A 24,163-nucleotide genomic window follows, 5' to 3' on the forward strand; every position below is an offset into this window, starting at 1 on the left:
AAACATCACATGTTGTCTAAAATCTGTTCTAATAGCACCAGGAAGCTCTGTGTACATCAGAACCTATGTTTCCATTTATTTATTCAGGACATGTTGATTGTGGAACTAGTTTGTCTCAGGCATTACATGGGGCTATAAAATGAATGAAAGAATCACCACTGTTAACAGAGCTAAGGATATTGCAGATATTGATGTGATTTTGAGTCAGTATATCATTGTTTATATGGAAGGATCTGATATGTTGAAAATACATTTCCAGATGAGGGTTATTTTGGCTGAGTGTAATAGTTACCTTCAGGTTCATTATTTCACTGTACCTAATTGTTTACAAGGAATAAAATGTAACAAAGTTATCAGTAACCTGATTTTTTTCAACCTAACTACTTTGAATTCTCATTGATTCATGTAGCATAATTCCTAAAGAATGAAGTTTATCACAGTCTGAAGTTAGATTTCCATTCTAAATATGTTTTTCTACTAGAGAAAAACACATTCTGTGAGTATAAATAGTAATAAATTCTCATGGATATGTAATTTTGCTGTCTAAACATTAACTTTTTTATTTTATGTTTTGCATTGATGTATACAATATGAGAACTGGTAAGTCTGTCAGAGAAACTGACTTACACTGAAGAGGAAACTGACCCACCAATGTCTAATGCCCTAGGATAAACATTCTTCATACTGACTTATACATTCAGTACACTTAAATTTGCTAATTGTTTCCTAGAATTTAAACCTTCATAAACATTGAGATATGAGTAAGACAGAAACTTATTGTTCACTTCTTATGAACCAGTAGTAATTAATCAAGTAAATAATACAAGTGAAATAGTTTTCAAGCACCAAATATTTGGAAAAAAAGACTTTCTTAAAAATGGGAGAAAAAAGTATTTCCAGGAAAAAGAAACATGCTCATTAGAGCAACAATTTGCTATCCTCAACCTTTAAACTTTCTCTTATTCTTGGAATCTTCACTGATGGTTTCATTGCTACCACTTACCAAGCGGTAAAGGAATAACCTCATCAGTGCACAATGTTTATGAAATATTATTAGGGTAGCCTGCTGGAGCTTATCAATGCTTCCCTTAAGCACAAAAATTTTCATTGATTCTAAATTTAATTTTCACCACAAATCCTCTTTTTTGTAACTCAATAATGGGGTTTACCCACCAGAAAGGAACCCCCAAAGCAAGCCTGGCCCTTTGAACTGTCACTACCTCATCCTAAAGTAAAACATTAGATGCTCTATTCATTAGGATCACAGTGCACTTCCACAGAGTACTCTTAGGGATTCATGGCATCCGAGGAAGGGCAGTCAGGGTTTCAGGTCTTCATTGCTGCTGCAGCCTCACTTTCCTTGTCTATCTTTCATCTTTGCTGGTTTCTGGTAAAGTCTATTCTGCTGCAGATTGGCACTCTCAGTCTTCAAGCCTAATGAAAGCACTTTTTCTTTATTTCCATAGCACTTCCTAGGAAGAACTGATTGGTTTGGATAGGTCATGCAATCCCTCTTTCATGATGCCATGAAGATGGGACACTATGGGTTGACAGTTTCACCAGAACTACACAGCGTAGAGAAAGGGTGGAAATAGATAAGAAAGGGATGGATCTGACTAGATCGAGCTTGTGAAACATATACTTTAGTGGGAAAAGCGTATTATTTTCAAGTTATGTCATACGGAAATTATGGTTAAAAATATAGAATATGCATTATGTACATGGTAGTTCAAACTATTTTTGTTCAAAAAGATTCTTGTCACTGTGCATAAACATATCTTTTTCAGGCTCTTGAGCAATACTTGCAAAAATGTAACAGACAAATTGATGATATAGTCACCTTGGTCCGTGGTAAATTGTCCAAGCAGAATCGAGTTACCCTGGGAGCCCTTGTGGTACTGGATGTCCATGCTAGAGATGTCCTCGCGACACTTGTCACAAAAAAAGTTAGTGATGAGTCTGACTTCGAATGGTTAAGTCAGCTTAGGTACTATTGGCAGGTAGGTGATATCACTGAATGTTATTAGATAGTAATTTCAGCTAATAGCTTTTTAACTTGTTCTCACTTGCTCACATGGGAAATAGTATCAGTAAGACAGGATTTTTTGCTTATGGTTGTCATACCTAAATGAGCTTTCTCCATACTGAAGATTAAGGCAGCCAAGAACTGTATTTATATCTGCATCCAAATCCACATCCTAGTGTATAGTTACATAGAAAAATGTGTGTGTGTGTGTGTGTGTGTGTGTGTGTTTGGGGAGGGGACAGAGTAGGAGGGACACAAATTGTCGAGTTAATTACAAAAATTTTGTCACATGAATGGCATCATTATACCTGCTGAATCTGTAAAATGTTGGTACTAATCAGTTTAAAACAACATTTTTAGATTCTTGATACATACATAATAATGTATAAATCAGGCTAATGACTAGTCTGACTTAGTCATTAAAGTCTTCTCATGTTGATCAACTGAAAGAAGCAGAAACTATCTGGAAGGAGGTTTCTCCTTCGGGTGTGGGTGGATGGTAACGGTGGTGAGAGTAATGAGACAGCCACTGTCAGGAAGGAGGAGGAGCAGGAACAGTTAGTTGTCCGGTGGATTACAAGGATAGGTCTGACTAGAGATATGTACTGGAAAATTCTTATCATATATGCTTTCATGGAAGGCTTGGAAGGTGAGGATTGAAGGAGAGGAGAGACTAGTCACCCTGTGACCACAAGAGAGCCAGTGTGAGTAGCCACTAGGAGCTCAGACTGTGTAATCGTTTCAAATGTCAGACGCTCCCCTACCAGAGCATGACCTCGGGCAAGTTACTTACTCTTCTTTAAGCATCAATTTCTTTGTCAGTAAAATGGTAATAATGTTAACACTCATTCTACAGTGAAAACAAATTGAACAAATGATTGAAAATATACAAGAGATAAGGGACAAATGCATTTTCCAGTCATATTCTTTTCGAAAAAATTGAAGCCAGTGACTTCAGTTACTTATCTCAGGAAATTAGACATTGAATTTTTCTCCTGAAGTAAATGATGTCTAATATGTGAATTTTAAAGATGTTTATATCATGGCTATTATATATTAAATCACTTGAGAATATTTTGTATCATTTGAAATAGCTTCATTTTTATCTGATTTATCCTAGGAAAATAATTTAGAAACAAAGATGATCAATGCTCAGTTACGATATGGATATGAATATCTGGGTAATTCTCCTAGGCTGGTTATTACTCCACTCACTGATAGATGTTACAGGTAAAGTCAATAATATAAGTTTTCATTCCCCCCTTGACTCATTTCTTAAATAGTACTAAGTTGTCTTCAACCCAGTAAATTTTATCCTTTCTTAGACCCTAGTTCTCCTCTCAACTCCATCTTCAATTATCTCTCTGCAGATTCTTCTTAGCTCTGTAGTACCATATGGATATTTCTGGTGTTTTTGACATTGTGCTTGCCTCCTTTCTTCTTGAAACTCTGATCTTTCTTTTGTATCATTAGAGATACCCTGTTCCTTTCCCAGAAATACCAAACCTGTTAGAGTTCTGCTGGTGTATGTCATTTCATGTTTCATCATTTCCTAACTGTTCACATCTACTCTTAGGGTTCCAGCCAAAGTCTCTCCTGTAAACTTTTCCACACACAGGCCAATTGGATATCTCCACTAAATACACTGTGGGTATTTTCGTTTTTTCTGTTGTTTTTCTGAATAATAAAAGGACTTCAAATACCACGTCTCCAATTTCCCATTCCCCAGCTTCCCTTTCACTGGATTTTTCCCATCTGTGGATAATGCCTTCTCTGACTGCTGCTCACCTTCATTATCACCTGTCTGAAAATTATCACAGAGACTTAAAGGGTCTTGACTCAATGATGGCTCTCCTGCACTACGCCCCATTCAGCGTGACTCAACGTTGGGTCCCTTCCTGTGGAGTCTGGTCTGATGAAACATACACATTTTCATTGCGAGCAGCAAAAGCAGACCTTTGTTACTGTCTCCCGCTCCCTCCTCTTTTCCCATTCTGTCATCAGGAGAAACTGCAGGCATTCTCTAGATTTTAAATATTTAAATTGTGAATCAGCTCTCGTTCCTGTGTTTCACAAACTCCAGAAGGCAGATGATGTGCCAAGCTTTCTGAAGGATTCTCTAAAGTCCTCTCAGTTCACTCGGAAGAGGGATAGGTCCTGCTCTTTCTCCTTCCATGCAGTGAGAGGAGAAATACACAGCACAGCTAGTACTCTTTGCAAAGAAGTCCTCATTCCTGTCTCTCATTTACAGCTTTCCTTTCCAAATCCTGTATTTCCTGATGGTAGGTATTTAGTTTCCCTACAGCTAAGATAAAATACTTTGGCTCTAAACTAGGGGGTTTGGTCAAAATTCTAAGATGGAAGTAGTTCTATTTATATACATTTACATTTTTTTCAGTAATCATCTTTTAGTAATTGTTTTGGGGGACACTGCATGTAGTGAACCTTTGTCTAAACATATCTCTTTTTCTGTTTTGGTTTTCTTTCAACTATTAAATGATAGATTTGTTAAGTACAGAACTGTAGAGGAAGAGTAACTTTCTCTTTGCCCTCGGGAAATTTTATATTCCTGACACTTGTGCTTACTGTTGAATAGTCAAAAGTTCTTAATTCTCAGATTATTATGGCTTCATCGGTCATTTTCTCTATTACAGCTTTTAAGAATTTTTCTATATTGTATATGTTCTCTGTGATGTTACTAAAGTCTGGTTGGGACTTTTTCAATTCATGTCTTTAGTTCTGGAAAATTCTCAGTCATTGCCATTTAAAAAATATTTTGTTAATATATTAGCTAGCTGCAAGCTAGTGCAGCTGCTTCAGTGCAAGTTCAATTCCCAGCCTGGGGATGATCCACATGGCGCAGCAGACCTCTCCTGACCAACCCACTACTCCCCTCGGCAGTGTACTTCATCTATCTGACTGTTCTGCCCCCCACTCTGTCTCTTTTGAATCCGCTAACTGCCCCTGCACCTCTGGCTTGTACCCCAGTTCTGTATGCACAAAATAAATGTTTTAAAAACATTGCCATTATTTGTTTAGATGTTTTTCTTACTTACTTGAACAGTTGTTTTGGTTTTTTTTTTTAGATTTATTTATTTATTCATACAGAACTGGGGTACAGACCAGAGATGCAGAGGGTGAGAAGATGCACCAGAGACAGAGTGGGGAGCAGAACAGGCAGATCAATGAAGTACACTGCTGAGGGGAGCAGCGGGCAGGTCAGGAGAGGTCTGCTGTGCCATGTGGTCACCTATGGGGCAGGCAGGGATTGAACTTATGTGGAAGTGCCTTAAGCTTCTTAGCGCTGCGCTTTAACCCACTGTGCCACGCCACCAGGGAGGGCCTGAAAAGTTTTTGTTTGCTTATTTCACTATTGGTTTAAACATTGGTTTAAAATACTGTGTATCATCGAAGGGAATGGGCTCCGACTTCCACCATCGGAGTACACTGTAGTCCTCTACTCAAGGCCATTGGGTCCTGCCCTTCCATTGTTCACCTCTTCCCCCAGCCCCATTTTGTATCCTCAGTATCCTCCTTTGTTTGGTTTAGTTTAGTCAGTTCCTTTGTTTTCTCATTGTTATACTGTGAGTATTTGTTTTTCTTCTTTACCTAGCACAATCTCCTCCAGTTCTATCCACATTGTCACAAATGATGAAAGTTCATTTTTTAATAGCTTCTATTATGTAAAAAAAAAAACTTTTTTTTTTTGCTTTTCCATTTTTTTTCTTCTTTGTTTAACATTTTTCATGTTTGACCTCTGTATCTCTCTAGGTGATATCTTCTGTAGATAAGGAAGGCTGCTGGAGTTACTTGAGTTCCTAGTCAAGCAGCCTTTTAAAACTTCTGGGTTTATATAGGTTGATCATTCTAGCTCCCTATCTTGTTGAGTAAGAGGACTTATTTTCTATTTCTCTGTGGGTATAAATGCACTTGTGTTTATATGCAGATCTCAAATACAGTTTACACCTCTACAGCTTTTATCACCTGATTACTTTTCCAACTTTGGTTCTCTCTTATTCTGTGATTTGCTATTCATTCTTTTTAAAATGGCCTTGTATTTTTAAAAATTATTGTTTGCTTTCTTTTATGTAGTATTTGCATATATTTGCAGTAGGAGAGTTGGGAAATTCAGGGTCAGTTGAATTCTCAATATTAACCAGAAGTCAGCATTAAATTGTAAAAGTGAAGTGGTTCTGATTTTTGTAATATATACATCTGTTCAGAAGTAAAATATAATAGCAGGGAAAGTAATATACTGTCAAGTCTTTTAGAAATTGGAGGGAAGAGGAATATACTGAAGAAATAGGAAATTTTGCTCTCAGTTTAAACTTACCTTTTGGAAATGCAGATAAAAACATCACATTATGCTACAAAGACTGTTTATTTCTTTTGTTCAGAACCTTATTTGGAGCCCTTCACCTGCACCTGGGAGGAGCACCTGAAGGGCCAGCGGGCACTGGAAAAACTGAAACTACCAAAGATTTAGCAAAAGCTGTAGCCAAACAATGTGTCGTCTTCAACTGTTCTGATGGGTTAGATTACCTGGCTTTAGGAAAATTCTTTAAGGTTTGGGTCAAATCTTTGTTTCCTTACAACATGGTAACTGCTTAGAGAAGAAGGTTATTTTTAACGACATTAATTAATGTAGGTAAAAGACTTGTGGTTAAACTTAAATTCAAGTACTATCTCACTAATACTTAAAAAGAAATGTGATTATAGTAAATATTGATTTCGGTAGGCATTCAGTCTCCCTTTCTATTCCTGTATAATGGATCCTTATCACTGTTAGGAATGAGTGGTGCCCCTTCAGTATGTTGGGGCTTCTATGAGCTTGAGAACTGCTGCAGCATGTGACAGTTGTGGGACTCTAAAGATGTTTTTAATTTTGTTCTATTTTTTAAACAAGTTGTTATAATACCATACTTTACTTTTATAAGTAGATTCTCATTTGTCTATCTAATTTCGAGTCAATTCCTGTGCTTATGAATTGGTGAGATTCTAAAAAGGGGAATTAAATTAGTAAGGTCCCTGTCTATAAATCAATGACTAGCTGGTCATTTTAGCACTTAGTTGTTACAGTCTTTCATTTCTTAAAATGAAACTCAGTAAAGATGAACACAAAGTCATGCACCTGGGATTGTTGATTCTATGTACTTTAGTTTTATTGCTATCTTCTTGTAATTTTCCATGTACATTTTAAAGATTCTATAATCCTTATTGTTCCAAAATCTTTCCATGAGATGTTAATATTTAAATAAATAAACCCCCAAATAAATAAATAAATAACCCAATTAACAACAAAAAGGTAATCCTATCAAAATAGTAAACTGTTCCTGCCTAAAATATGGCCTGGTCATTTTATAACACATTTGAAATATGAAATTTCTCCACATTTGTGAGCTGAACAATTAGAAAAAAAATAAAAAGCAAAAATTAGAATCAATAAGATATCAACAATATGTTTGAATGAGTAACATTTTAATCATCCTTTCAACTTTACAATTTTGTTATAATGTTTTTTTAAAAAAGAAATGGCAACTCTTAAAGATTCTCTTTGTGGCTTGAATAGCTATTCCTACAATTTTGAAGAAATGTCTCATATATATCACTCAATTTGAATCTATATAATGTTATTCTTAATACTCTAATCTAAATTCATATACTTAGTAGTATTAAATTTGAATTTAGGTGTTTATTGACTATAATGGAGATGTTTTTTGCAAGCATCAAGTTGAATATTGGGTTACAAAATGGAAAAGACCAGGGTACTTCCTTGTAATAAGTATGGCTATTTGAAGGTATAACTTCGTAAATATTCTGTCCTTGGTGATTTTTAATCCTTTTATGATGTGTTAGAGATCAAAATCATAGACTCTCCTTCAAATGGAAATGTACTTTCTTTGACATGCATGGAATTTATGTTTAATTCAGTGTGATTTAATAGTTTGAACTTTGGACAAAACCTGTATAGTCCTTGTTAGCTGTGGGGACTTGTACTAACTACTTAGAGTCTTGTATGCTGTAGCATTAGTATGCTTACTTAAGTATTTTAATCATGCCTGACAAATACCAGATACTTAGTGAAACACACATAAATTCACAGACTATAGAATATATATTCACTGAATTGATTTAAAAAGATAAATTCAAATTTGGACTGAGCTACTCAAGCTTGATTTCCCAGTTTTCCTGTGAACAGGGCTACATGTTTATGAGGTGACTATGACATAAGAATGTGGAACTAGAGCTTCAAATTTTGTTAGTTAACTGTTCAGTGCTCAGGCCACAAAATAGACTCATTGGCAACATAAGTTATTTCATTCATGGAATTGTTACAGTCCAGTCTGTGGAGGCCACATGAACAATGCAAATAAAATTAATTTATAAAAGTAAGAAATACTTGAAATTGCATGTGTACATCTGAATGCTTAAAGATATATAAAGTAGAAAAAAATTGGAAGAATTTCCAAGTAATCAAACTCTTTACTCATGCAGAATAATGAATTGATAATAAAAAAAAAAATAAGTCATCTTGAAAAAGGTGAATAAGCAATTTCCTTGACCGGTTATTAAATCCTCACAAAGATCAGGTGAAAACTCAACATTTCAATGCAATATTCAATCAGATAAAATTGAAAAATTTCATCTCTCTTTTCTCCCAGGGACTGTTATCTTGTGGAGCCTGGGCTTGCTTTGATGAATTTAACAGAATTGATTTGGAAGTACTTTCTGTGGTTGCTCAACAAATCCTTACTATTCAGAGAGGTAATGAACTAGTTTGTCTTTGCATTATGTAAAATAACAGTAGAAATCTGGGAAGCAAAAGTGACAGATCTCTGGAATAACTAAGTCATTTCATTCTTGATTACCCACAGGTATTAATGCAGGTGCTGAGACACTAGTGTTTGAAGGAACTGAACTAAAACTTGACCCCACATGTGCTGTCTTTATAACAATGAACCCAGGGTATGCTGGGAGATCAGAACTACCAGATAATCTGAAGGTACAGAAGGATCTATTTCCTTTAATTTACAAGTATATACATAAAAATAAAAATTAAAAAAAAAACTATTCTAGAAGTTTTTGCAAATCAGTTATTTTTAGGAAGATATTTTAGAAAACTTAAATTTTTTTTTAAAGCTTGGTGTGTCTTCAGAGTGTAAATATGCAAACCAGATATGATTTCCAAAACTTATTTTCAAAAAGCAGTGGTAGTTATAGAAAATATAAGAAATAACAAAAGGTACCCATTTTACTGTTTATGATATCTGTTTACTATATGTACCCCCCAAGTTGAACTTTCAGCATGTCTTTAATTTTAATTGTTTTTAATTGTTAAAATCAGAAGATTGTGTATATTGGGCATTTTTCCCCAAATTAATATTATAATATGGGTGTTCCTAGCTTTATAAAAATCATTCAAAGTATATATAAATTTACTACTATGTCTTACTGTTGGACACTTGGGTTGACTTTAGTTTTTCTTCATTATAAATAACATTGCCACAATCAGTTTTTGCTTATGGCCTTTCTCTATTTGAAAGTGTCACCTTAGATAGAGTCAAAGGACGAAAACAGTACTCCTTAATTGCCTTCCATCACAGGTTATATCCCACATCAGTTAATTTCCAGCACCAACTGTTTTTTTTTTTTTTAAAAAGAACTAAACCTACTATTCAAAAAGAACTAAACCTTACTAGTATTTTTTGCTAGTTGACTAAATTTGAATCTTCGTTTAAGAAAAATCTTTTTGATTATTAATGAAATATAACCTTACTATCAAATATACACATGTTGATTTTCAACTATACACACCAGAAACATATAATGTTATAATGCAATGTCAGTTAATGAAAAAGAATTATTTTCCACATACAGTTAGGCATTTAATATCCTTTTCTGGCAAACCACTTATTTTTGACTAGCAGAGAACAATAAATAGTGAAGAGGTAATTGCATATCCCAAACCAAATCTTTTGAAATCCTCCAGCACTTCCACTGTTCACATGCTTAGACCTGCAGCTGATGGCTTTCATATGAGGATTTTTTTCCCCAACAATAAGACTTTGATTCTGTTAACTATTTTCAAGTATTTGTGGTTTTCCTTTCCATGAACTATTGTGTTAGATGAGATGTTTTAGTACTTTGTTGTCGTGAAGGCAGGTATGATTACATAAAGAAAACTTGTAACCCTCACTCCTTATCTAAGAAGTAATTTTTCATATTTTATTGTGCTTTTCATTTGGAAAGCTCTTTTGGTAGTAGTTATTTGATTCACTCAGATTATTCTTTGATATACTGGGATGTACTTGAATATAAAAATATTCATAAAAGACAAAAATCTGTGCAGAGCCAAGCATGAACCTCTGGAACCATTATTGATTAAGTTTGTTGAGGTCCTATGCAGACCTTTTTCCAGTTTTATTTGTCATGCTTATTGGAGTAGTGTCCAAAATACTCACCTTGTGGTTCTTGGGGTGATAGTATTTTCCTTCTAACTTAGGCTAAAGGCTACTCTCAAATTCTGTTCGCCTTTGTTATTTGTTTGTTTATTTACCCTATAGTGCCATTTTTTATTAGAGCTACTACAAAACATCTGTTTTTAAGTGCAGAGGAAATGCCTAATCCTTTTATAAAACAAGTCTTCCTCAAAAATGCGAGTTACATAATCCTTAAAGAAATAAGAAAAAACAAAACCTGCTTGACCCAGAGGATGTGATCAGTTTTCAGTCATCCTTGAAATCTCCCTTTTATCCAGTGATTTATTCAGTTACTAAAACCAAGGGTCTTATTTCACAGAAGTCTCATGCTTCCCACTGTGCCTGTACAATCCCAGTGTCACACCTTGCTTCCGTCCCTCTTCAGTCCTCTCTTGTTTGTCTTATTGTAGCAACACACTTGTCATCAATCTCTTCCCCACAGATTCACTATAATGAACTCTCCTTTGCAGTGTAGCTCTGTCACCTATCGGAAAACATATAATCATATTTCCAGACTTTAAAAAAAAAAAAACTGCTGGATTCTTTTTTTGCCTACAGAAAAAAAAGTTCAAGTGTCTTGGCTAATTTATAAAAGACATGACCTTAAAACCCACTGTACTGCCACCTCCCTGTCATATTGGGCTTCATTAGCTTCTGAAAGTCCCATCCCTTTGCACATGCTGCATGCAAAAAACACTCCCCTGTGTGTTTTTCTAAACTATCATGATTCTCACACCTATACTCATCCTTTAAGCTAACAGTGAAATATTAGACATACATGCAGTTCAGATATAAAGCATTTTGACCTATCTGAGGTCTGTAGCTGCATCTTCAACCCTGTGCATGTCCAAGGATTCTTTGGGGAATACCTCTGTTAAGTCACTTGAAAAGCCTGACATGGGTGATGGATTCTTTTTTTCCAGATATCATTCCCACTTCCCTTCCTAGATCTCTAATGGGTGACTGACTCTACATGCTTTTCACTGTTGGAAAGTTCTCACTTTGCCAAAGGAATGCTGGAAGACTTTAAAATAACTCATTTGGCTCTCTTTTCATTATTTTATACATTTCTTGCATTCTTTACCCTCCAGCAAGTGGGTATGAGAATCATATTGATACTGCTGCTACAGGTCACTTTTGCAGTCTCAACATGATGTAGGAGTCTGCATCTTTCATTTCATTCAACTGAAATCTGATTCATTCCTGAATAGAACGCAAAACTATTTTCATTCCCCAAGAAAGAAATGGTAAGAAGTTACTGCTTAAACTTTATTGTACTTATTCAAATATTCAGTCTGGAAGCAGTCTCCAGAAAGTATACATGATTTCTGGTGACCTACCTTTTTTTCTTTTTGTCTACCAAATAGAGCAGAAGCAAGAGAGTAACTATTCCTAATATTCTTATGTGTTGAGATAAACGTGCAAGGTGATGCTTAGATTGATTACATGTGCTAGAATTTATTGAAGCCCTGACATGTTACCTATACTCTGTTCTCTTTATATTCAAGAAATCAGTCATTATTTGAGTCAGAATCTGACTTAATAAATTTTAAGGAAAGCACTTACCCTTACCCTTTATATTACCCTTAAAGTTCCTGTTATTACTAACAAATTATTTCTTAAGCATCCCAAATCAAGCCTTGTCATATCAGTATTCCTCTATTTGAGAACTATCACGTTAGAATATCCACCACCAAAACAGTTTAGGCCCCAGAATTATTTTGATCAGACTGCTTTTTCTTGTGATAAATAAGAATCAGTGTCAAATGTTTGGTAGAGGAGTCCTATTAAATAGAATATTGCGATGACCTTTTGAAACTGCTTTTGCTCACTCTGTTTTTCAGTATTTTCCTGCCTACAATATGTCTGTGTCCATGTGATCCACAGCCATATTGCTAATAGTACTTGAGTAATGTAAATAGGAATTTCTGAAATAGTTGGGGTGATAAGAGGGAAACCTATAACAGAGTCCTAAATGTTGGCCACAGAAGTTGCATTTTAGAAAGATTGTATTACTTTAATCTAGACAGTGGCCAAATGACTTGTTAATTCATTCTCTTTTACTCATTAACAAATAGTTTTGAAAGAAGTGCCATCTGTTTAGTAACTCTTGCACTCTTTCCCCCCCTCCAGTATATAATGGTTAAAACACTTCTTAAACTTCTCTTTTCCATAATTTATGCAAGGTATATGTTTTTAATATTTTATTTTCTCCTTCCTTTGTTAACTTTATTAATTAGCTAGCAGAATGAAAGTTCCTAGCAAGTAATTAACACAAAAAATTAGTAGGGTTTTTCTTCATGCAAATCTTTTATGGAAGAATCAGAATCTATTACTTAAGGAAGATTTTCTTCTTTAGCTGCTTTGTGTTTGATAATTCAACAAATTCCCAGAAAATATTATAAATTGAAAATGATTATTACTCTTTCCATTTGTCATATATTATATGAAGACCATTGTCATTTATTAAAATATTATTTTCAATTTTTAGTACAAGTAGGTTATGTTTTTTGTACAAGAGATATTGAAGTAAATCCTGATATTCGAATAGTCAACATTTAAAATTTCTTACTCTTTTTAAAATCTATTTTTCTATTTAATATAACATGGCATTTACTGTTCCACTATAAAAGTGTCATGAGGAAACAAACCTTCCTAAGAATAATTATCCATCTATTGTTCTTGGGGAAAAACTTACATGGTGAATGTAGACTTAAAAAAAGGTTAAGAATATCTCAAAATACATATTTTACTAACAGAGACTTGTTATTAAGGCTTCTCTGAACAGCCCTAAGTCATACAATGAATTATATATCTGGAAAAACTCACCTGAAAAATCAGTCTCTTAACACAGTTAAGAATATCTCAGAATACATATTTTACCTAACAGAGACTTGTTATTAAGTCTTCTCTGAATAGTCCCAAATCATATGATGAATTATGTATCTAGAAAACCTCACCTGAAAACCAGTCTCTTGACACAAGGCACATTCTTTTCAGCCTAGGTGAGAAGCCTGCTTTTAGACATCTCAGTAGAGCCTTATGCGTTTTCCTCTATATGTTGTTGCTGGAAAAGTGAGGCCATAATTGATACCTTACATTGGCAGGAGTTTAATTCACCAAAAATCTAAGTTTGATAGAAATTTTAAAATATTCTTAAAACACAAGGAAAATACTTATGCAAAACGTTAATGATATTACATAGCAACAATAGGAAACCAGCTTTTCTTAGGTGTTTTTATCTATAAAATGTGAAATTCATAATAATGTTATCGCACAAAGCTATGCAATCACAGCATGTTATGAAAGATTTAATCATCTTTGTGAGGGTCTTTTAGAAATCACTGTTTCTCCTCACCCATAGGCTCTCTTTCGGACAGTAGCAATGATGGTGCCAGACTACGCCATGATTGCTGAAATAGTCCTGTACTCCTGTGGTTTTGTCACAGCTCGGCCACTGTCCGTAAAAATTGTGGCTACCTACCGCTTGTGTTCAGAGCAGTTGTCGTCACAGCATCACTATGACTATGGAATGAGAGCTGTGAAGTCAGTGCTTACTGCTGCTGGGAATCTGAAGGTATGGAATGCAGGCGTTTCTTCTCCAAAAATTTCCCATTTGTAAGTCTCAGGACTATGAAGGACTCATGGAGTTACAATAACTGGTTGGTTTCATCAACTAAGAAAAATCAATTGTACTAAAACAGTAATAATTTTGCAGTTGTGAAATAAGGAAAATTTATTGTTTGTAAAACGTTACACATGTAATTCTTAGTGGTTTGAGTTCTGTTTCATAATTTTAAAAGTATAAAGATAGTTACTGCCAAGTAGTGAAATGTCATGCTGCTGAGATATTTTGAAGGTTTTTAGTCTACATAAATAAGCACAGTTTTAAAGGAAATAAATTCTAATTAATAAATACATGCAAAACACCCTAGCTATGGTCACTTAATATAACTGCATAATTGAAGGCAACTGTAGACCAGCAATAATAGACTTAACAATATAATGTTTGCATTTCAAAATGGTAGGGCTTAATATAGGAGTCAAGCCTATATATACATTAAAACTTGGGTAACTTTTCATTGGAAGTATTTTGTGGAACTGTGAGTATATCTGTGCATTAGTTCTTTGAAAAACAAGCAACGTAGGTTCTAGATAGCAGCTTAGTGTGACTTTGGAGTCTATAAAATTTTCTTGTTCATAATTTGCAAAGGATACAGATTTTAAAACATATTCTACATGATTAGGAACAATGACATGGATTTTTACCTTCTATAACAATATTACCAAGAGTTCTGATACATGATAATGATAATAGTTTATTTCACAATTAACCTAACAAAATGTTAAGTCATTGTTTTTTGTTTTTTTTTTTTTTTTTGCAATAAACAAATGCAACTAGAAGCAGCAATTTGTATTAACCTGTTGTGTCATGATTACATTGTGACCAGATAATGGGAAAGATAAAGCATCATCCTAGGGGATATCATCATTGAAATCTCACCTATGGAATTGAGCTATTAAAGTTAAGCAGCAAGTGAATACTACAAATGAATCCTATCATTCTTTGTCAAAAACTAACTTAAAAATGTTTACTCTGTTGACTTGAATGTTTTAACATTTGTTTCTACTATATCAAGAATAATGTAAGCATTTGCTTTAAAATGATAGCCTCGTAACAAAGGAGACTTCTAACTCTTCATAATTTATATATGGTCATAACTACCCAAAGACAAAAGTGCTGATGAACAAAAGTAGTTTAGGCATTGGGAGATCTGGAAATTCAGTGACAGCTGAATGTGACTGTGAGGTATCACTGACAGGTTATACCCAGTTAAGTAAGAACATGGCATTTATGACGCATATAGTTTCTAAAGAAAAGGAGGAGCTTTCTGTAAGAATAAGTGCCAAGATGGTAGGAGAAACTTTGGAGTGATATGTTGAGTAAAGGATTAAAGTTGTTAAAAATAATTCTGAATTCAGATTTTTGTGAATTGTGTGAACCGTTTTGGGAGCATGAACGAAAGTTCAGATTTTTGGTAAATTTTGGATATAGCACAGATGTTTTGGAATATAAATTTTCAGCAACATTCTTGACTTAAGGGATTTCACTTATTGAGTCTTTTTGGTTCCTGTGGTACACAGTCACACATGTTGATTCTGAGCCAGCAGCTACGGTGCTGCTCGTGCTTTCTTGCTTTAGCTTCTATAGGCAAGCTGTGCTCTGTACCCAAAGTCAGTTTGCTTGTTGCTGTAACTTTTTGCAGTCTGTTAGACATGCTACTGTCACTATGTCACTTAGTTAAATGTCTAGGAAACCAATGATATATAAGCACAAAAGGGAGAATTTTATATTTAGGAAAACTAATTTTATTTTTTAAGAACGATTCAGGGGAGATGAAATGTCAAAATACTCACTTTGTGTTGGGAACAAATGAGAAAAAGTAGATATGAATAAAAATAAAATTTAAAAATTGATTATGATTGCTGTACTTATATTGTCTCACAAATATCTTTAAGAAAAGCAATCCAGAACATAACAAAACTGGAAAAAGTGAATAATTATTATTTTTTTGCATTCAGAAGAAACTTTGGCATTAAAATATGGATAAACATGAATGAATATTTTAAATGCAAATTTTAAAGTTGCCCACATTTAACCATTGTTTTCACTTAACCACTTGCTGTTCTTGAAAGCATAAGGAAATTTCCTACCTATTATATAGGCAACAATAATTCTCAAACTATAATTCGTGGTCAATAGCTTTTACCTAGCCTGTCTGTGGACATGTAATTCACAGATATTTACTCTATAGGCAGCCTTCCTTCTGGCACAGGGGATTAAGTAACAGCACTATCAAGCTATCAGCAACCACTAGCACAAGTTTGATCCCCAATCAGGATGCTAACCCATATGGCACAACAGCTCTCTCCTGTCTTGCCCACTGCTCCCCTCAACAGTGTATTTCAGTGCATCTACCTGTTCTGTTCCCCACTCTATCTCTGGCGAATCCGCTCATGTCCTGCACTTCTGGGCAACATCCCAGCTCTTATATGTATAAATAAATAAAATAGACCTTTTAAAAACAACAGATTTTTATTATAAACTATGAAAAGTTTAACGCATAAATGTCAATGTTCAAAATTAATAGCAATTCAATAAAATGAAAAAGAAAATTACAAAGGCTTAAACCTAGGACCTGTGTGTTCTCTGTGGTTGTGTATGTGTGACTTTGTGGTGGGTACAGTTAGCAGATTAGTTAGCAACGTGAGTATATTTTCTTTCAGCTGAAGTATCCAAATGAAAATGAAGAAATTTTGTTGCTTAGATCCATTATTGATGTAAATCTGCCAAAATTTTTGTCTCATGATTTACCACTCTTTGAGGTAAGAACATTTGGTATTCTAGTATATCAAAGCTCTTATAATAATGTATTTATCAGATGTCTAAATTTGAAATTTCCTGCAAGAAACTTCCATTATAGAAAAGAATAATATGACACAGTGAAATATCAATCATTCCATATTTTATTTGAAGTGTGTTTAGCTAGCTTTTTTTCTTTGGATGACTTTCAACTACTTGGGATTTTCAAATAATACATATATATTTATATTATTTACTGCAGAATATAATGAGTGTACAAAAGCTATAAACTGTTTGCTTATAATTACACTAAAATGTAAACTCCATGAAGGAAAGTATCTAACATGCCACTGAACCCCTTGAATAGAATAAGTACTTGGTAAATATTTGTTAAATTGACAACAGAAGAAATGGAAGTAGTTAATTTTCTTTATAAAAGAGTGTGATGACTTTTTGGATAGTATTTTTTTCAGGATAATTTAAACCAAATAAACCTATAATCTTGGTAATATTTTAAAAATTAGGTTATAAAGTAATTGCAATTGTTATAATGGTGATTAAAATTTCTGTATGATTGTTTGATGTCATTTTTTTTTCTTTCCCAATCTCACATAGAATATATATCACACATGTCAGATGTTGTAGTTACTGGCACTACTTTGAAGTATTTGCAGTTAGCTTGTAATGTGTACAAACTGAAATCAATATGGTTGTCTCAGGAAGGGGAGAGATGACATATGATCTAGTGTCATCAACTACCCATAGTAGCCATGCTTCATCCTCCAGAGAGAAGCCTTTCTTAGTGCAAATATTCTTAAGCAAACCTAGAAAGGAAAGGATTTACATTTCCTTCCTAAGTTTTCCCTCTTTTTTTTTTTTTTTGGTTACTAGTGTACTATATAGGCCTTTCCAGTTGTAAAAGTTGTTTATTTTCATACAATTGAAGTGTACTTCACTGTAAGTACTCTCATGCAGTTGTGTATTCTCAGTGAATGTTTATTGAGAAATATTTCACAGAGAAAAACTGACATTTTTAATTATGAAAACTCCTTGTTGGGAGACACTGCTCCTTCCACTGAGCCACACTTGGAATCCCTGCCTAGCCCCAGTGTCTACATTCTCCCAGTGTGACAACCAAGAAGTAATTTCATATATTTCCAACTTCTGCCTGGCAGAAGAGTGAGAGGATTGGGTCTTGGTTGGGAATCATTGAATACCAAATTTGTTCCTTTGTTGTTCACTTCTTTCAAGGTTAAGCATAAACTGAACAATCTGAGGAGATAATTTTGTTAGAAGGCACCATGCACCTAGTATAGGGCCAGGCGCTCTTCTAAGAGCTTTACAAATAGTAATTTATTTGGAGTCCATAACAACCCAGTGGGGCAGGTGCCATCATTATGCCCATCTTAAAGAAGAAGTAACTAAGGCACAACACTGATAAGTAATTTGTATTATAGCTGATTCACAAGGACGTGGTGATTCTGACCTCTCAGTTGTCACTTGAGAAAGTAGGCAGAAGCTGTAAGAAGAGATAGAGGGTTACAAAAGGTCACATGTTCTTAAGGTAGTAATAGATATGTTAATCATCTTGATTGAGTGGATAGCTTCACCTATCACTTTAAATATATAGAGTTTGTATGTCAGTCATATATGCCTCTGTATGTTGTTTAAAATACTGATGAACAATTATTGCTTAATGGCTGTTGTCATCAATATTAAATAGGAGGGTGGATACATTTTATCATGTTTATGTGTATTCATACATGCCTTTGTGTTTGGGTATTACATATGGGGACGGGGAGAGGGTAATTTGCACAGATGTATAATGTTAATTCCCAAGTGTTCTATCATCAGGGTATTACTTCAGATTTGTTTCCTGGTGTAAAGTTACCAAAACCAGATTACAATGATTTACTGGCAGCTATCAAAGAGAACTGTGAGTCCATGAATTTACAGATGACCAGATTCTTTTCTGAGAAGATTCTGCAGATATATGAAATGATGATTGTGCGTCATGGTTTTATGATTGTTGGAGAACCATTTGGAGGAAAAACTAGTGCCTATCGTGTCTTAGCTGGAGCACTAAATGATATATGTGAAAAGGTAAGGGCATTGTACATGCAATAATTTATTAATAATAACCTTTGCTTAAGATAGAATATATGGTCATTTTAAAAGATACTGTAATCCAGGGTCCTCCCTGCTGGTGCAGTTGGTTAAAGCTCTGCACTATGAAGCTCTCAGAAGCCAATGCAGCATGAGTTTGATCCCCAGCCAGGGAGCTGACCCACATGGTGTGGCAGACCTCTTCTGACTTGGCCACTGCTCCTCTCAACAAGTGTGTTTCAGTACATCTGCTTGTTCCCCACTCTGTCTCTGGTGAATCCTCTTACCTCTGCACCTCTGGCCTGTGCCCCAGTTCTGTAAGTGTAAATAAATAAATCTCTAAAAGAAAAAAAAATTGTAAAAACATGAGTGAAAGTGAAAATAGAAAAGCAATACAAAGAAAGTAGGAAGCTATGCAGGAAGGGAATGCCACAGATTTGCCTCTTAACGTTTAATTTCTTAAAAAGATTTAACTAAAATCCAATGTAAGAAATCTCTGAAAGTATGAGAAACCTTAAAAGTCTTTCTTTCCTTGTTCTTAGAGCATTTTTTACTTTCTGAGAGATTAGATTTATGCAAACTTTTGTTGTGGTAAGGGTATTAAATTGAAATGTGTGTGAAAATTCTTGTAATGTAATATACATCACAGTTTGGTAGAGAAATGAAACTATTTTAAGTTCTCCAAGTAATGCTGTGTTTCTTTACACTTAGTGATTTCAAAGGTTTTACTTCATATAGCATTGTTCGTGGCCTCTATGGGATTTACATCATTTGTATCTTCCTTGTGAATCTCCGCTTCAAAAAACATAAAGTCATGTACTTGTTCTGTTACTTGCCTTGGGTCCCCTGTCTCTAATGGCAATATCGCCACCCCTGCTTTGTCCCTGCATATGCATTTGCTCATGTCTTTAATCGTAAGACTGGGTGAGATGTGATTTAGCTTTTTCAGAGAATAAATAGACTGGCTTTCATTTTCTCCAGTTGTATGCCCTTTGTTTTTACAAAGGGGAAATTTAATTTGTTGTATTTATTATTACACAAGCTGATAACTACTTATTTCTGTTGTCTGTTTCTTCTGCTTTTATACTCCCATGCTATTTCTTCTATACTTCTACCTCTCTCTTGCCTTGCCCACCCCACCTTTCCCTCGTGCCTCCCATCCTGACTTGCTATTTTTATATGTTGCACCCATTTTTTTGTTATGTGGAGTAATTGTTTTCACTACTTATAAAAGCAAATCTTGTTTAAAAAGCAAAGCATGGTGTCACTCAAGATGGCAGAAGATGGAGGTATGAACATGCATTCAGACCTAACTCTAAAGCCCCAAATGGTTCATTACCTGGAAATTCTGAGATTGTGGTCATCCTTTGTGGATATTTAGCCTTTTTCTACACGCACCATTATGTTTTCTATGAATAAAAATAGTATTCCTCTACATGAATGAAAGAATAAATAAATTGTTTTGTTTTGTTTTGTTTTGTTTTCCATTAAGGGGCTAATGGAAGAAAACAAAGTACAAATTACTGTTTTAAATCCTAAGTCTGTAACCATGGGTCAGCTATATGGGCAGTTTGATACCGTTTCCCATGAGTGGTCTGATGGGATACTTGCTGTCAGTTTTAGAGCATTTGCTGCTTCATCGGTAAGTAAAACACTTGCATACATAGTTAACAGGCTGTGTTAATTCCTTTTGACTAGTTCCTGATATTTTTAAGTTGTTTCAAATAAAGCAATGTATAGTTATTGTTCAAGGTATTTATTTAAAGCCCATTTCTGGATAGACTGATGGTGTTTCTGTGAAGAACATCATTAGTACCTACAAAGATTCCAGACAACAGGTTAGCAAGTACCTTTGCCCCGGTGTGTACAGAGGGCAGGAGAAAAAAGGATAGAGGGAAATATTTCTGGTTCTCTTCTTCTAGGCTACATGATCCAGGAGGGACAGAATCTAAATAACATTATCCTTTTACCTTTATGGTAATGTTATTCTTTTGGCTATCCCTTTGGCTGTTGGCACTGTCTTACCTACTAATTATTACCTAGACTCCAATGCTTAGAGAGGAAATTACAGACCTTTGCAAAATAATGTCTTATAGTTCCACCCCTTCCCCTTTAGTGTGTTAGGAAGAAATTGGACTGCCTCTGGAAGCAGTAGAGGTAAGGCTTGTGAAGGGGAGCCAGTTCTTAACTGTTTCTGGCTGATTCTGCTGAGTGGCTATTGTTCTCTCTTACAAAAGGAATCCACAGACCAATAGAAGTTAATTTTGTTGCCACATATAAGCAGGCTCTTTGTAGAGGGTGATCATTTGGGATGAACTTACTAAGGAAAAAGTGGCCTAGAGTAGAGACCCTTTATCAAGTTGTTAAAAGTTAGTTCCTTTATTCTGACTACTATGCGTCCTAAATTTGGTGCTGTTTACCCACTTCAGGACTGAGCCAATAGTGACAAGAACATCAAACCTCAGTTCTGCTCTTACTGATCAAAGAAACTTGGGCAATTGGTAACTTAAGGATTAACTCTTATGGGGTGGGGATTTTCCCAGTGCTTGGCTCTACCAGTAGTTTCAAAGATAAAAGTTATTATGCAGCATAGATGGGGCCAGCAAAGGTCTGAAATTATTGATGTAGTTTCTCAGGCCCTGTATGCCAAGTGGATGCATTCTGGTCCAGATTAACAGATGTGCTTTCTAGATAATGCATACAGTGATACCACTTACATAAAAAAAAAATCATGAGCTCACTCCCATTTTATACTCACACAGCTTACATTACTTTCTCCAGGATGTTATACCCCATAAATACTTAGTCTCTGGAATGTTAAGTGGCTGACCCAGTCACAAAGCTGGTAAGTAGTAGAGCCTTTAAGAGCCACTTCCTTCAAATTGCAAGGCCATCATGACCTTGCTATTGCTGCACATAGCAGTTTTCCAGTGAGAGCAGCAGGCCTGGGAAAGAAAAGTGGTAGGAAAAGCTGATCTCAGTATGAGAGGTACAGGCTCTTCCTTTCTTGCTGAGCATGGTTATAGTTGTCCTGTTAGTATGGGCATGGGGCGGCTTGAGTTCAGTTCATATCAGATCCATAATTGCTGAAGCAATGTGTCATCTAGGTACACAGAAATGTCTGATTGATGAGGTCTGGAAAGGAGAATCAGTTTTTGTAATTTCTGGCTCCCCCTTAATTTTTTTGTTGAGCATTAATTATACTGTGGACAAGGTGGAAATCTTTTCATATTTGTCATTGTGGGATCGTGAGTGTTACATTGATATTAATGTCCTGTACTACCTTGAGACAGTTTAGTCCCAAAGGGATATGTATATGTGTAAATGTATTCAGAGGAGGGAATAAAAAGTGTACTTACCATACAACAGCTATTGATATGTATGAAAATGACATTATATAGTCAGACAATATGAATGAAAATTATTCTTCCCCTTGCAATTTGATTTTGACTTACACATTCTAAAGCATGAGCTCAAAAACATTGGAAAAGACTGAATCTTGAGAAAAGATATTGTATTACTTTCTTGTCTTAAATATAATTAGTTAGAAGTTACCTTCACAATGGACTCCATTGTAGCCTGGTGGTGGGACCACACCAGGTGACCTGCTTTTGAGAAGTGTGGTCCTATCCTCTGAGTCCTCTGAGTCACAAACAGTGTTTATTGTACACCAATAAACAAACAAAAGATGCTTTTATATTTTATAGTTACATTTTTATATTTTGAAATAATATGAAACTGTGTCCTTACATTTATTAATAACTGCATTTTCCTATTTATTCACACTCTATATAAACTAGACTCCAGATAGGAAGTGGTTAATTTTTGATGGACCAGTAGATGCAGTATGGATTGAGAACATGAATACTGTGCTGGATGACAACAAAAAACTGTGCCTGATGAGTGGGGAGATTATTCAGATGTCACCACAAATGAATCTTATTTTTGAACCAATGGATTTAGAAGTTGCGTCTCCTGCCACTGTAAGTCCTCATGTGGTTATAAATTTGTAACGTTATAAATGTATTTATTAGTTAGTAATTTTGACTTCAAATGAAAAATAGTAGGATTCTTTTCAAGAAAAGGTACAGATCTCTAACAAAGGACATACCTACTGACATACTTTGACAAATCTGACAGGTATTTTTATCCTTTGCCTAGGACCATTTGGTAAAGCTATATACAAAAATTTAGCCCATGAAATTACATAAAGTTAACTTTTTCAAGCAGTTTTCTAAAGGTTGGAAAAAAAAAAAACAATACAACCAGATGTACCAAATTGTTTTTCTTTTATAAACATTATCTTCATGATAAACAACTGTTGTTTTTCCAGGTTTCCAGATGTGGTATGATTTACATGGAGCCTCACATGTTAGGCTGGAGACCACTGATGTTGTCTTGGATAAATATTTTACCTTCTGTTATCAGTAATATTCAGAAGGAATTCATAATGGGCTTATTTGACAGAATGGTCCCTGTTTCTCTTGAGTTTATTAGGAAGCATGCAAAGGTAAGACGAATGAGTTTTTAAGATTTTAAAAATAAATGGAAAATCCAAATAAGCCAAATTTACAAATTTTAATGTCTGTTTTTATTATCCGGTATCAGATACTAAGATAATCTCTTAACTGGTTGGACTAAAAAAATTTTCCTGATTCAAGTTATTAGGATTATATACTTTTTCTCCAAAAAGTAAAATGAATCATCTTAGACTTTGAGAAAATTTACAGCTGCTGATCATTTTTCTCTTAATAATGGATCTACTTAACTACCTATTTGTACGAAAATATTCTAAAATTCTCTCACTTCTGATAAACTGCCATTTTAAAACTTACTTCCATTTTTATAATTTTCTTTATTTAAAATAAGTATATATCATTTTAGAAGAGTCACAATTTTAAAAGGAACTCATGAATGCCACCTAAAAAATGGAGTGGCTAACATTGCTTTCCGCTTACTCAGTGAGGAGCCATTGTATTTAGCGTGAGTGCATGTAATTGTTTAGGAGTTAATGTTTATAGATAAGAACTGGCTTTAGGCAAGGGAAGTTATATCCCTGATAAATGGATTAAAAGCAGTTAATTCCCCTAAAGAAGGGGAATCCATTTTTCTTTATTTTAATGCCTCCCAGAGGTTGATGACATGAGTAGGTCCTGTACCTCTAAAATGCAAACAACCATGTAAATT

At 34.7% G+C, this 24,163-nt stretch overlaps 1 protein-coding gene across 1 annotated transcript in view; it reads left to right on the forward strand.

Moving 5' to 3' along the window:
* The window catches only part of DNAH7 (dynein, axonemal, heavy chain 7), a 205,444-nt gene that overhangs the window by 62,700 nt on the left and 118,581 nt on the right, over window positions 1-24,163 (forward strand). Inside the window, exons 23-33 of the mRNA XM_004674839.1 lie at window positions 1,788-2,000; window positions 3,147-3,256; window positions 6,424-6,592; window positions 8,689-8,791; window positions 8,902-9,029; window positions 13,871-14,083; window positions 16,795-16,893; window positions 18,725-18,973; window positions 20,469-20,618; window positions 22,777-22,959; window positions 23,310-23,486. Of these exons, the coding sequence (XP_004674896.1) occupies window positions 1,788-2,000; window positions 3,147-3,256; window positions 6,424-6,592; window positions 8,689-8,791; window positions 8,902-9,029; window positions 13,871-14,083; window positions 16,795-16,893; window positions 18,725-18,973; window positions 20,469-20,618; window positions 22,777-22,959; window positions 23,310-23,486 (1,794 nt within the window). The remainder of the gene's footprint in view (window positions 1-1,787; window positions 2,001-3,146; window positions 3,257-6,423; window positions 6,593-8,688; window positions 8,792-8,901; window positions 9,030-13,870; window positions 14,084-16,794; window positions 16,894-18,724; window positions 18,974-20,468; window positions 20,619-22,776; window positions 22,960-23,309; window positions 23,487-24,163) is intronic.

The sequence above is a fragment of the Condylura cristata genome, unplaced genomic scaffold (assembly GCF_000260355.1).
Source record: "Condylura cristata isolate star-nosed mole 26May11 unplaced genomic scaffold, ConCri1.0 scaffold00002, whole genome shotgun sequence".
Classification (NCBI taxonomy): domain Eukaryota; kingdom Metazoa; phylum Chordata; class Mammalia; order Eulipotyphla; family Talpidae; genus Condylura; species Condylura cristata.